We start from the raw sequence: 15,005 nt of genomic DNA on the forward strand, positions 1-15,005 counted from the left end.
TAAGGGGGGGCCGCTTTGAAATGTTATAGTAATATATATAGAAGATTAAATATTAAAGTAGGATTTATCGTATAGTTTTAAAGTGGAAGCTGGTTTTGAATTGTTGTAATAATATATAGATATAAAACACTATTATGTTAAATTAGAAGTTATTTTATAATAGTTATAGTATAATGTTTTTTTTTTTTTTTTTTTGTTCTCTTCTTTTCTGAAATGTATGGATAAAGGGGGATGTTATGATATTTATAATATTTTTAGTAAGTAAAGGTCAGTATTTTGAGGAGGGAGTAAGTAATCTGTTATGAATTGGGGGTCTTTTTTTGTTACGAAGAAGTCACAGGGGGGGATGGGTGGGGAGGGGGGGTTAGGGAGGGGGAGGGAGAGGGGGGGGGAAAGGGGGAAAAAAATTTGTATTTGAAAACTTTTTCAATAAAAAAAAAAAAAAAAAAAGACACTCCCCTTTCATAATAGGCAGTACTTCTTAAGAAAGCTTTAACCACCTCCGAAATACATCCACACACCTTTAAAGACAATAGACAGACCAATGGCTTCAGTCTATAGATGGTATAACTCATGTCACAGATAAAGCTATTTGGTTCCTGGATTGCTACAAGATCAAAAGAATGTTACTTTGAGTCATAAGGCATTATTTGATCTAGATTCCTCATCTAACTCTGAGCAAATATGTTCTGCAAAGAATTGTGGAGCTATGTCACAGTGGCCCAAAGGGCAATCTTCATCCTGTCTTTCCCCAATATAGCACGGGTAACTCCAGTGGTGAAATCTGAACTGGTTTACTACCGGTTTGCTGGGTGCGCATGCACAGTGCACACCACGCACCAAATGTGAGGTGCGCGCGTGCACTGCACGCCAAAAGGAGGCATGCAGTAAGTAGAGCGCAAGGGGGGGTGATCAGCTGTGGTGCACAATCTTTTTTTTTTACTCTTAAAAGCATTGCTTCTAAAAGTAAAAAAAAAAGCTTCTGACAATCGCGCGGCTCAGCTGGGATCGTCAGAGCCTTTTAAAAGCATTTTTTTTACACCCTCTTTGGCCGACATTGGTATTTGAACATAGATCTTTTTAACATTTATATTTTATTGTGTTTTACTAATCTAGATGAAATGTTTAGAGATATTGCTAGTCCTGACTCAAAAGCACGGGCGCACAAACAAAATAACATTCATCCAGGATCAAGGTTTCACTTAGAATCACTTCAAAGCAGGGGTGAAATCCAGCAGGTTCTGGAGAACCGGTAGTGGAAATTTTGAGCAGTTCGGCGAACCGGCAAATACCACTTCTGGCTGGCCCCAGAGTGGGGTGGGAATGGAGATTTTGCAATATTCTTCCCCCAGGAGTGGGGAGCAAATGGGGATTTTGCAGTATCCTTCCCTTGGAGTAGGATGGGAATGGAGATTTTGCAGTAGCCTTCTCCTGCCACGCCCACCAAGCCACACCACGCCCACCAAGCCACGCCCACAGAATCGGTAGTTTAAAAAAAAAAATTGGATTTCACCACTGCTTCAAAGTGAATTCTGGCTCAAATTTCTTCCTGATCGGGGCTAGAGGCAGGACTATTGAACCCAAGCAACGGAGAGGTGCGAAAAAGCATATATATTTTTTTAACCCAGACCAGCTTTGCCTCCCCGGCTCTCCCCGCGTCTCCTTTTGTTGCCTCGGCTATCTTATCAGGCGGAGTTTAAAAGGAAGTCGTCCTTGTCCGTCCCCTTCTCGGCCTTTCCTCCTCCTCCTTTAAGTCTTCCACGGCTGTAGCGCCTCCCCGCTGCCGGCAGAGGCCGCTGTGAGGCCATCCCCGAGCAAGCCGGAGTGACGGGAGCCGTTCTTGTCCTACGGCACGCCAAAGCCGTCATATGACCCACAGACGCCAGGAGCCACAGAGGGGGAACAGCTGCAGCCGCCGGGAGTTGAGTCGGTGCCGTGGTGACGGAAGGCGAAGCGGAACGAGTTGAGCCGGCGAGGCGGACGCAGGGGGAGAGACGCGGGGGCTGGGCTGCTGTCGCTGCCACCATGCTGGCCTTGTTGTCTCGGCTGCTGGACTGGTTCCGGTCGCTCTTCTGGAAGGAAGAGATGGAGCTGACGCTGGTCGGGCTGCAGTACTCGGGCAAGACCACCTTCGTCAACGTCATCGCGGTGAGAGAGGCTTCGGAGCACCCCCGCCCCGCCCCGCCTCGCCTCGCCTCGGCTCTTTCTTGCCCGGCCGGAGTTTGGGGAGGGGAAGGAGAAGGGAAAAGGAGAAGAGAAAGAGAAGGGGTTGCCCCGGGTGGCTGCTTCGCCGCTTGCCCGGGAATCCACAGCGGGACCAGAAACTGGCTAATCAAATCTCAGATAGATAGATAGATAGATAGATAGATAGATAGATAGATAGATAGATGATAGATAGATAGATAGATAGATGATAGATAGATAGATAGATAGATAGATAGATAGATGATAGATAGATAGATGATAGATAGATAGATGATAGATAGATAGATAGATGATAGATAGATGATAGATAGATGATAGATAGATAGATAGATAGATAGATAGATAGATGAGAGATATCTATCATCTATCTATCTATCTATCTATCTATCTATCTATCTATCTATCTATCTATCATTTAGCTATCTAATCTATATATCCTGCCGTGGCACTTTTCAATATATATAAATATATATTGAAAAGTGCCATGGCAGGAGAACGTGTCCCACGCAACCTGGGAAGGGGGGTGAAAGCCATTTGGTCTGCAAGTGCTGGCTTGAAAAAATGCTGCCTTTACGGTGGTGGTTTGTTAAACAGGGTCACGTACGGAAAAAATGCCTGCAAAAGAAGAAAGATCGATCCTTTCTTACTTACACACACACACACACACACACACACACACACACACACACGATCCCGAGTCTATTCCCCACGCACAATGTTTTGTGGACTACATATATTAAGTAGCTATAGGGGCCCCCGTGACTTGGTGGCAGGTTATTAAGCTTCGTGGCGTAGGGGATGCTGCTGTCTGTAGGTGACTGAGGCTTCGTCTTCTTGGGCATGGGGTGGGGCTGAGGATTTCTTTTTTTTTTTTTTTTTAACCCAATTGTTCTTACTCAACGCTTTTGGAGAAAACCAGATTGGTATCTTCGCCTGGCTGAACCGGAGCTTCCTGAGTAGTAAGCGCTCCTTTGGGATGAGCAGCAAGGTCAGGAGCTGCTTGCTCTGAATTAAAACTCTCCTTCCCGTCCTTGGGGCTGTTGTCATTCTGAATCTTTTGTGGGTGTGGCATCCTCCCCCCTCCCCCCCAAAAAAGGGAATCGTCTTAATAGTGGAGGGTAGAGATTCCCCAGGGTGGCGGAGGAGACAAAAAAAGGCAGTTTGGCTTTATGGCGCTCTGCCTTGCTTTGGGGTTTTTCCTGCCTTGTCCCTCTTTTGAAGAAATGGGACACACAAGGTTTAAGATTTGACAGTTGATGCAATATCACTTGTATGTAGAGAATGCACTTATATGTGTAGAGATTGGCCTTGTTATGTAGGACTGAATATTGTGGGATCCATCGGAGAACTCAGGATTATCCTGGAACCCCCTGTGTGTCTGAGATTTTCCAGAAAACATATAGGTGGCTCATTCATATACCGAAAGTTGGTTACAACATTCAAAATTTATTGTACCTTTTAACCACTCCCTGTAGTCTTGCTTTCCTAAGTGAGAATTGAAGTTACTACCGCTTGTGGAACTAGCAATCTTCTTGCACCTCAGAGACAAGGTATTCTGTAGTGTAACAGCTTCTTTTCTTTGTCGTAGCCTTCATTTTACCTGGATGTTAATTTTCTTCTCAGACAGTATTGAAACAATTAGCTGGGTGAATTGAAGGATGTATATTTAGAAGGAATTCTCAGTTCAGTGGGATAACTCTCAAAAAAGTTTTGTTAAGTTGCAGTCTTAGATTCAAAGAGAAATCTTTTGTTATGCTTTGGATTTGGGAATATGAATCTTCATCAGATAATTTGTAGCAAAAATTACAGTGGGAAAATATGTTATAGTTTAATAGGCTTTTATCTATACAGCTTCTTAGAACAGTGCTTTTTATCTATTGCTTTGGTACTGGAATAAGGTGTGCTGAATTTGTTTGTATGGTATACTTAATAAAGTGAGGGGATTTAGAAAGATAAGAGTTAGTGAGTAACATCTGATAGTCATGTGATAGAACAAAGTGACCTTTTACTTAAAGCAGCAACAATAGGAGGGTGGGGTCAAACTGCTGATGGAAACTGGTTGGGATAGATTAAGAAATGCTTTTGCAATGGTACAGTTTAGAACATGCCTCTTTAATTTAGCTGTTGACTTAATTATGCATGCTGAAATTAGCTCTAAAGTCTTTGTTGGGTTTTTTTTTTATGTGTTAGTTTTTACAGAACAAACAAGATATGTGTAGCCAAGTTGGATGTTCCTGGTAACAGTATTGTTCACTGTTGCTCTGGAATGATCATTTTGGTAATTTAAGGTGTTTGTAATGTTGTAATTTGCAGTTTTTGTATTTGTAATGTTATAATTTACAGTTATAGTTTTATAGCTTGCGGTATAACACTACAGCTTCATCACATGCTAAGTACTACTTGTTCTTTACAGCCCCCCTCAATATAATAAACTTGGTATGTAAATATTTTCTCTTTTTGTTTATGAAACTTAGAAATGGATCCTGCTTGGCTTTTATTACATTTGTATCAATAATGTGCATTAAAGAAGAATAAGCAAGGTACTTTACAAACCAAACTATGCTTTGTAGAGAATACCATGTAATCTTGCCCTGAATTTAGGCAAGAGTGCATTTGTAAATATATTTAAATGAGTTATCACTCTTACTAGCAAAATGTGTAAGTATATGAGATTGAAGCAATTTTAATCTTAAAATTCATTGATATAAATATTGTATTTTTTAAAGTATGATGGATGCAACCCTAATTCTGACAAGATTTTCAGGTACCTTCTTAAGGGGATATTTAAATGAAGCTTTCCTCTGGTTTTTTTTTTTTTGGTGGATTAATGTTCTAGGATACAATCTGTGTCAGTCACTGGAACTTCTCCTGCTAGAGAGAGGTTCCCTGAAGAAGGGCTCTAGCATGAGTCTGAAAGCTCGGAAGACAAAACCTCTGGTCCCAGTGACTGACCCAGACTGGATCCTGCAACATTATTCTGGGATCATAAACACATGCACAATATAGGAGAACATCAGGACTCAGCAGCAGCAGTTCATCTGCATTCAAAAGACAAAGGCCACTCTTTTGAAGATAGCAAAGTCCACATTTTGGAAAGAGAGGACCACTGGTTTGAAAGAGGGGTAAAAGAGGCCATCTATGTCAAAATTGAACATCCCTCACTCAACAGAGGGGGAGGGATATGACATATTCTATCTCTAACACAGTCCTTTCAACAGTTCCAAGAAGGCTCCACACTCATTTGCACCACTCAGGTGACCCTGATGAAACATAAACCTTCAGGTGACCTTAATGACTCACTAAACGAATGCAAATGACCAGCTGTCTGCAAGGAATATAAATCCTTCCATTCCCCACCATCCAGTCAGAGCTGAAGAAGCTTCTTGGATGGGAAGTGAAACTTCTTTAAAGAAAAACCAGAAAGTTCCAGTTGCCTTTTGAAAAAGCACCTTTGGGACAAACATGACCTGGATGACTGAGAATCTCCATAGACATTATCCTGGGACATGTATATTTGTCTTCATTTGTTATTCATGTTCTATTTAGGAGATGAGCATGTTGACATGTTCTTTTTAATTTGGTTGATAAATGCAGAAAGGGCTTTAGTATAGATTAGGTAAGATAGGATCCTAAGATACATTCTTGTTCATTGTTTGAAAGGTTCTTGATGGGTTCTTTGGCAGTAAAACATTATTTATTTTGAGAAAGAATGTAGCTCATATCTATAGGTTGTTGAGTAGGTGCTTGAAAATCCTACTCTTTTTGATTCACCCTTTTATTTCAGGTCCTGTATTTGATGGGTATAGGTTAGAGCTGGAATTTAACGTTTAACTAATTCAACATTTTCCCCTGAAATAATTTACTTCTAAAGTGGGAAAATCATTGCAGGTTCCTTAAGAAATTGATGAAGGAAATAGACAAATTCTCTCCCTCCTATTCCTATATAATCTTTTCTTCTTTTAGGTCATGAGTTGTGGTATTGGGGATTATGTTTAGAAATGGTGCTATGGGCATAGACATTGCTAAAAATTCAAAAGAGTTTGGGTCTGCAACCACAAATAAAATATGTCCTGAAATTGATTCTGAATAGGGGTTTCTTCTTTAAATTTAAAATATATTGATTTCTGTGGCCGATAAAAGAGGAGAAGTAAACTACACAAGGCCGAAATCAGCCCACTTGCCTAAGCAAAAGAAAATAACAGAAAAATTAGAGAAATATTCATGGAATATATTTCTCTGATCAGCACTCAAGAGCTAAATGTATTGCTATGACAATGTTTTGCTTTGGTATTGTTTTATTTATTACTGAAAGCTGTAGCAGAATACTTGAGTTAATATATAGCCAAATTGAACTAATAAAACATGATCCTGAATATCTTGTTCTTTGACAATTGTATTACTTTTTCGCCGATTACAAAGCAAATACATTTAAGTGAGGTAGTTATTGAATTATAATGGTGAAGCCAAAATACCATATCAGCAATGATTTATGCTAGTTTCTTACTCCAATTATTTTTTGACAGGAGAAGGCTGTCTGTGTTAGCTTCCTTTCAAAATAATCTTCAAAGTAAACATGCCCTCTTGTAACCTTTTGTAACCTTTCAGATGAATTGTCAGCTATCTTTAACTTGGCATGTGTGACTGTGTTTGTATAGATGAAATAAGATTTTGTTTTTATTGATGAGTCAAATTATTAGAAAAAAACTGCATCAACTGAGTTGCTATTGATAACATAATTTTTATTTCATGAAAAGGAACTTTTCATCTTAATAAAAATTGGTTTATTAGCCTAAAATGGAATGACATAGGACAGGTTGACATACAGAATTCTATGTGGAAAGAAGGGAAGGTTTTGTATATAAGAAAAATTAAACTTAAATTCTTAAAGCAGAAATAGAGTTCAGTATAAATCATGGACAGTTATTTGTTAATTCAATTTGTGTAATCGTAGGATTACCAAATCTGAGCATCAAAAGTACAGATAACCACAAGATAACTACAGAAAGCCCTAATTCTTGGCTGTCATGTAATGGTCACACTGATTTTTTAAACCCCAGTTACACAGCCCTATTAGGTTGTGGTTTCTTATTTTTCAGTTGAATAAAAAGCTATTAAAATGTATTTTAAAAGTCCATTGATTAACTTTAATAATTAACTTATTTCTTAATTTATATAATGCTCTTCCAGGAGTCAGCTAGGCTCACATGAGTCCCAAATAACAGTTGGTTTACCGTATTTTTCGGAGTATAAGAAGCACCTACCTTTTTTGGTGAGGAAAAGAAGAAAAAGAAATCTCCCTCTCCCTCTGCCTCTGAGCAATTTTGCCTCGCTGCAGCAAACAGCCTACTTTACTTTCATTTTCATTTTCAGCATAGCTTGATTAGCACAAGGGAAAAAAAATCTGCTCCAGCAATTTACCTCTTTGCAGCAAGCAGCAGAGCCCTGCGCAAAACAGCTGAGAGCAAATCAGCTGAGAGTCGGGAGGCCAATCCAATCAACTTGTGCTAATTAGATTGTGCTGAAGCTGAAAGGAGCTGTTTTTTCTTGCTGTTTGGTTGCAAGGAGGTAACTGCTGTGAGGCAGAGCCAAAGGGTGGGAGCCAGTGGGTGGGCAGGGTTACATTCGGTGTATAAGACACACCTAATTTTTCACCCCCTTTTAGGGGGGAAAAAGGTGCGTCTTATACTCCCAAAAAATACGGTATTTAGATCATGACCAATATTTTGAATAGTGTCCAGAAACACTTCGAGGATAACCAATATATATGGGTTAACAAGTGAGTTATGCATTTATAACTCAATTTGGCTGCAGTGCTATGGCTTTGTTGTCCTTTGGACGATACCTTATTGCCATGGTAAATGCTAGATTGTTTTAGATCAGGGGTCTCCAATCTTGACAACTTTAAGATTTGTGGACTTCAACTCCCAGAATTCCTCAGCCAGAGGACTTCTGGGAGTTGAAGTCCACAAGTCTTAAAGTTGTCAAGATTGGAGACACCTGTTTAAAATGGTATTACAAACCTGCTTTACTTTTGTATTGGTCTTCTATTGATGATAACAATCTCTCCAATAACAGATTTAAATTAATAATTTAATTCATAATTTGCCAAATTATAGGCTCAGGTCTCTGTGGCTTATTTTGTATTGGTGTTCTTGTACCCTTTTAATATTTATTGAATGTTAAAAGATAGTAATCCTTTCTTAGATTGGAGTTGATACATATTTAACGTTTTACCTTATTATTCCATCATAATTCTTGTATTGCAAGTTTTGTTTAAGAACTAAGGTGAATATAATGGTCAGAAATAGGTAACTCTTTCTTTTTCTTTTTCATTTTGGGAATGAAATTAGGCTGTGATTTTATATACCTTTTCTTTTGGGTAGTAAAGTATAGGCTAGTATTATAAATTGTATATGGCATTAGGAAACGTATATTTGTATTTTGTGCAGGCCTCATTGTAGCAAGGACCTCTGGAACAATTTCACTTGTGTTAATGATAATACAGGTAGTCTTAGACTTACAACCATTCATTTTGTGACAGTTTGAAGTTACAACGGCACTGAAAAAAATGTCTTACGACCATTTTTCACACTTATGATCATTACAGCATCCCTGTGGTCACATGATCAAATTTCAAACGCTTGGAAATTGGCATGTATTTATGATGGTTGCAGCGTCCCGGGGTTATGTGATTACCTTTCGTGACCTGACAAGCAAAATCAAATGGGAAGACAGATTCACTTAACAACCATGTTACTAACTTAACAACTGTGATTTACTTAACAGCTGTAGGCAAGGAAGGTCGTAAGATGGGTCAAAATGTTCTTAAAACTGTCTTGCTTAGCAATGGAAATTTTGGGCTCCATTGTGGTTATAAGTTGAGGACTACCTGTACTACATGGCTTTTAATTGCAAAGTAAACTTTACCTACAGTGTAGTTTCTTATGCAGTCATCAGTCAAACTGCATCATGACTTATTTTCCAAACGGATATAATAGTAGTATTACTCATGAAATACGATGTTACAAAACTGGATTTACTACAAAAGAATACCCAGCCCATCTAAATTCAGAATATTTTAATAATGCTGAAATCATCTGTTACGAAGCAAAGCCTGCACCTCCACTTAGTGTATTAAAGCAAAGGTTGCAGAATTGTATCTGCTCTTCTTCTAATTTTATGGAATAATACTTATGGTTGTTAGTGATTGCCAATATGGTCACAGATGCTGTTTTGCTAATTTATGGCTTACTGGGGCTAAAGCTAGTGGACACTTCCATGGCTGATTTTGATATATGAAGGTTTAGCAGTGACCTTTGCTAAACCTTTCTTGTGATCTTTCTTAAAAGCCTACAGATGATTTATGCAATATGTTGCAGCTCTAAATAGGAAAAGGAATGTGAAAAAAATAATGAAATTTTGTTTTGTAGGAATATATACAAATATATCCCAAGTGAAAAGGAAATTACAGCTGCATTTCAGTTAAGGTATGCTTGCAAAGAATGCAGTCAGTTAAGGCAATGGCAAACCCCTCCCATTAAAACAATTGAATCTATCCAGATATCAGTATGTTGATTTGTGTAGCATATTGGCAATAGGGGGAGGAGTGTTGAGGGAAAATATTTCTGATTTATCTAGACAGAGATGTTGAGTTTCTTTGTGCAGCCAGGTGAAAAAAGTTTCTCTAGGCCTAAAATGAATGTTTCTGTTTTTGGTCATATGTACTACTTTCATAGTAAGAATGATGTCAGTTTATTTATACACTTCCTAAAGGATTCCAGGTGGTTTGCAAAACAGAATACAGGGTGTAAATCTAGCCTAATTAAGTCAGCCCATTGTCATCAGTGCATCTATTCATTCTGTGAAACATCATTTTAGAGACTAGAAGGTGGAGGCATTTCATATCTCGGGTGATATGGTGTTGCGGGGCAGGAAAGGAAAGCCACTGGGAAGATGTGTCAAGGTTTCACTGCCCTTATCTCCAGGGAATGGAAACTCTTAGCGTTGATTGATTGATTGTTTTAGACTTCTAGCAACCACATAGATTTTCTTCATGTCAATCCTTATCTTACTCTTTCAGGTCTCTCAATGTGCATTGATTGCCATCATAATTCAATCCACCCATTTAGTTGTTGGTCATCTTCTTCTCCTCTATCTTTCTACCTTTCCCAGCATTAGAGCCTTTTCCAGAGAGCTGACTGTTCACCTAATGCAGTGATGGCTAACCTTTTTGCCATCGCGTGCCAAAAGCGGAGGGTAGTGGGGGGGGATTGTGCGCGTGCGTGCCCACACCCATAATTCAATGCGTCCCGTCCCCCCACGCATGCGTGCATGACCCCCCACTCTCCCCCCGCTTTTGGCACGGTGGGCCCAGTAGGCCCATTTTTTGCCCTCCCCACGCTCCAGAGCCTTTCTAGGAGCCTAGGAAAGGCGAAAACAGCCTTCCCCACCCCCCCGGAGGCAGTCTGGAGGCCCGTAAACAGCCCATTTCCTGACTTCCAGTGGGCCCGGAAGTCCCGAAAATCAGCTGGCCAGCGCACATATGCATGCTGGACTGAGGTAGGGCAATGCTCGTGTGCCCACAGATATGGCTCCGTATGCCACTTGTGGCACCCGTGCCATAGGTTCGCCATCACGGACCTAATGCATCTATCAGTTTTCTTCCACAGTATACTCAGGAGACTTCTCCAACTTCAGTGTTCAAAGGTGTCAATATTCTTCCTATTCTGTTTGTTAAAGATGAACTTTTGCTTCCCTAGAGTATCACAGGAAAAACTGTGGCTTGTGTGATTCTGATCTTTAGCATAGTTGATATTTAAATGCACATGGCAAGATGAATCTGGGTGGATAGTTGATTTCATAGGTACCTGGATACCAAGCCACGTAATGCTTTAAAGCAGCACTTTGAATTGGACTGGAAACAAAACAGTAGACAGCAGTTATACTGTTAAACATGCCATGTTCATTTAGCAAATGAGCACTTCATTTTCATTCAAATGAGCACTGGAAGCATCCAAGTTTCTTCAAAGGCAGCTGCTTGTAATACACGCTACAAGTCTTATTACCTGTTTTCCACCTAGTCTGAATATTTAATGGCAATTTACAATCTGATAGTCATAAAACATAAAATCGCAACCCGATAAAAAGCATATGGAAACAATATTTAGTTTTTGTTGCTTCAATTGCAGTTGATTCTAAGTGGTAAACCAACTACTTATACTGTCATGACCCCGTTAGAGCTTGGGTTTGAGGAGGACGATGAGATGGAGCTAGGGCTGACAGAGGAACGACTGGAGGAGCAAAACGAAACAATCCCAGGTCCCTCAGGCCTGGGAAGGGTCACTAGCAAAGGAGAGAGGGCGCAGGATGAATAAACAATAGGGGGGAGGAGAGGGCAGGCAGTGGAGCTCCAGAGCACGGACAATGGAGAGGAGGTGGGATCAGCACAGGGTGACCTAACAACTTGGGAGGAGGGCGCCCCACCCCTCTTCACAAGGCTCACCTGGGGAATGAGATTTAAAGAGATGCTTTTGGGAGGGGTACTTGTCGGGAACAAGCATTGCCTTTTTCCAGTTTCACGTGCTGTTATCAACATCTGGATACTTTGCTTGCCTTGCCCTGTTTGCCTTGCCTTGCCCTGCTTGCATTGTTTGCCTTGCTTAGCTATGTGCCAGTTCGCAGCAAGCCAGTTCTGTTCCGGGTTGTGTTGCAGTCCCAGTGAACTCTTACTGTGACGAGGACTCCTTGGAACCAAATTCCCTGAACTGTGGCTGCTCTCAGAACTGTGCTGCTCCTCTGGACTAATAGCAGCCAGGAACTATTGGAGGTGCATGTTTATAGCTTTGTTCCTGGACTTGCAGTGAAAGTGGGACTTTTGGAGGAAAGTTGGAGCAATACAGGGGAGTTAAGCCTTCATTCTGGCTGTTTTGCTTCTATGCCCAGCCCCGGGTCGTCACATATACATAATAAATGCCAACAACAATAGATCATGTCTGATCTCATTAAGACAACAGTATTATTCCTTGAAGACTGTTGAGTTCAAGTACAGTTGGTCCTCCATCAATGACTCTTCATTCCACAACCATTTGACTATACAACAGTGCTTAATGAGTGGTACTTAATGACTGGTCCTCGAAGTTCTGGCTGTTACAGTACCCCTGCAGTTATGCAATTGTGATCTGGGCCTTCAGCAACTGGTACACATTTCCAAACATTGCATTTTTTATGGTCATGTGATTGTGATTTCCCTGTCCACTGCTACAAGCAAAGTCTTATCGGGAAGATAGCAGGAAGTTGGAAGTCATAGCCACAATGAGATCCTCATTTAATGTCCTGTGGTGATTTGTTTAACTATGGCGATGATAATTGGGGACTGCTGGAAGTGTCAGAACTGCCATCACTAAGCAGCATGGTTATGTGATATTGCCCTAGTGATGGATATTTCAGTCTCACCATTGTTAAGTGAAGACTACCTATAGTTTTAATAAATTTCCAAAGGATATTAAAGGAAGAGGCTATTTTTATCTCCTATAAGGAATGCTTGTTTCTGTGTCCTATGCTGCCAGATTTCTAGGTAGAAGAGAACCTCAACAATACTCTGTATGTATTGGAAGCATAAAACAAGTGATCTTAAAAATACCCATATCATCATTTAAATAATTTCGTTTCCTCTGAAACTTTTCCTAATTTACTGGATAGAAGTAGAAAGAAGATTCTACTTCTTATTTCTATTTTGTAAATGACCATTTATTCCTCCTTTTGCTTTTCGTTGCTCAACAAGTTACCAGTCTATTGGAGGATCACTTCTGTAATCCCATGATTATTCCAATTTCTCAAGTCTTCGTAGAGAAACTTTGTCAAAAGCTTTTTGAAATTCAGGTATCAATAGGATTACCTCCATCTGCATGTTTTTGACATTTTCAAAGAACTTAAGCGGTTTAATGAAACAGAATTTACCACTGTAGTAGTCATGCTAACTCTCCTTCATCAAGGTTGCTATTCTACATGCTACATGATTTTAAATTTGATTACATATTCTGCCTGTTTGTGCAATAAGCTAACTGTCCTGTGCTTTGTTTGAATCTTAAGCATCTGGGGTTGAGAGAAAATCAAACTCTGGAACACGCTGTATAGAGATACCTGAATGCTGAACCTTTTTTCATAAGCTCCTGAAATCAGCCACTTGGGAACTAATGGAGCAGAATGGTTTCCTTCTCAGACAACACAGGAAGATATTGTAGTTGATGTTATTAAAGGCCACTGAGAGACCTAGCTTTTAAGAGCTATGTGAAGGAGAAGGGCAGGCAGAGCTGGGGGCGGAGTTAAGTGCATCATTAGCTTGGCATTGTTATGTTCCCACAAATGGTATAAGTCCAGCGTCTCTTGAATTATTTGGTGCCAATTTAATATTGAACTTTAGTTAAGTAGATTCTTGTGTATAGCTTGAGCAATAAATCTTCTGAACTGCAATTTAATGTATGATCCTGATTCTCTGCCCCTAATGTTATGGTACCCATATTCAAATCCTACCAATCCTACCCAACTAATTCAGTATTTTCCCTGTGTCGGCCTGTCAGGAGTCCAAATAATCTGCTTCTTTTTGTGTTCCAGTGGTTTACTGTACTCCATTCGGATACGGTAAACTGTAGTATGGACTGAGTAGTAATCAGAATTTCTGATTTTCAAGGGTAGACTTTGTTAAAACTGGTCATCAGAATAATTAATAGTATTTGTTCCTTGATTAAAACAACTGAATTAAATGACGTAGTTTGGGAATATTATTGAAGAGCTCAGTGTAAGCCACTGAATAAATCATCTGTCACTATATTTACATGTATTGTCCATATTTTTTTCTTTATTTTTTACATTTACCCTGTTTCCCCCAAAATAAGACATCCCCTGATAATAAGCCCAATTGGGCTTTTGAATGCATGGCAATAAGGCCAAGCACTTATTTCAGGGTTCAAAAAAATATAAGACAGAGTCTTATTTTTGGGGAAACATGGTATATACTGCCCATCTTATTGTCAAGCAGCTCTGGATGGCCTACAACTTTATAAATAATAATATAAACAATTAGAGCATTAAAACTATCAAAAGCTGTAAGCATTAAAAGTGGCAACATTAAAATTAGAAACAAACTGGATACAAAAAGAATCATATCAAAGGGGAAGTGGATGGATCTTCAAGAAAATGAGATGCCCAAGGCAGATCAGAATTGAAATAGTTAAGCTGTGGCTAATTTATCCACTTAATGTATAAAGAAGCACCATAAATTGCTGTATCATTTGCTCTAATGGATAAAAATATGCATATATTTGATGTTTCTTTCATTGATATTTCTGCTTCCTGGCCTGTTCAGAATAATCCTTTATTCCCAACCACCAGTTAAAATTTCAACTTTTCAGCATTTATTATTTAAACAACTCCTAAAGACTCTTAAAATAGTCTTCCTAGCTTGGGCTTTGGGCCTTGCAAAATAGGTATTGGAAGAGTTGAAACTGTTATATATAACTTGTAACTGAACTCCTCAAAACCACTGCTGAGTTTTAATGATTTACTGATTTGTAACAGACTTGGGAGTATTCTAATAATCTAACCATTCATTTGTTCAATCTTTGATTTGTTGGCCAGTAAATTAAAAAAAAAACCCTCTGCTGCTTAATTTTAAACCAATATGATTTTAATAAGCATATTTTACTGAATAAATATGGGTAACATGCAATACATGGTATGTCTAGCAGCTTATTAACAGAGAATTTGACTAGTAGTGATGACTAGTCTTGATGGTTATATGCTGC

General features: G+C 39.4%; 1 protein-coding gene across 1 annotated transcript in view; it reads left to right on the plus strand.

Annotated features, from left to right (window-relative positions):
- Nucleotides 1–1,752: 1,752 nt before the first annotated feature.
- The window catches only part of ARL8B (ARF like GTPase 8B), a 32,970-nt gene continuing 19,717 nt past the window's right edge, over nucleotides 1,753–15,005 (plus strand). The window contains exon 1 of the mRNA XM_070933576.1: nucleotides 1,753–2,148. Coding sequence (XP_070789677.1) covers nucleotides 2,026–2,148 — 123 coding nt within the window. The 5' untranslated portion in view covers nucleotides 1,753–2,025. The remainder of the gene's footprint in view (nucleotides 2,149–15,005) is intronic.

This window comes from Pituophis catenifer, unplaced genomic scaffold, assembly GCF_029215685.1.
Source record: "Pituophis catenifer annectens isolate HBS135680 unplaced genomic scaffold, rPitCat1.0.hap2 SCAF_2, whole genome shotgun sequence".
In the NCBI taxonomy this organism is placed as follows: Eukaryota; Metazoa; Chordata; class Lepidosauria; order Squamata; family Colubridae; genus Pituophis; species Pituophis catenifer.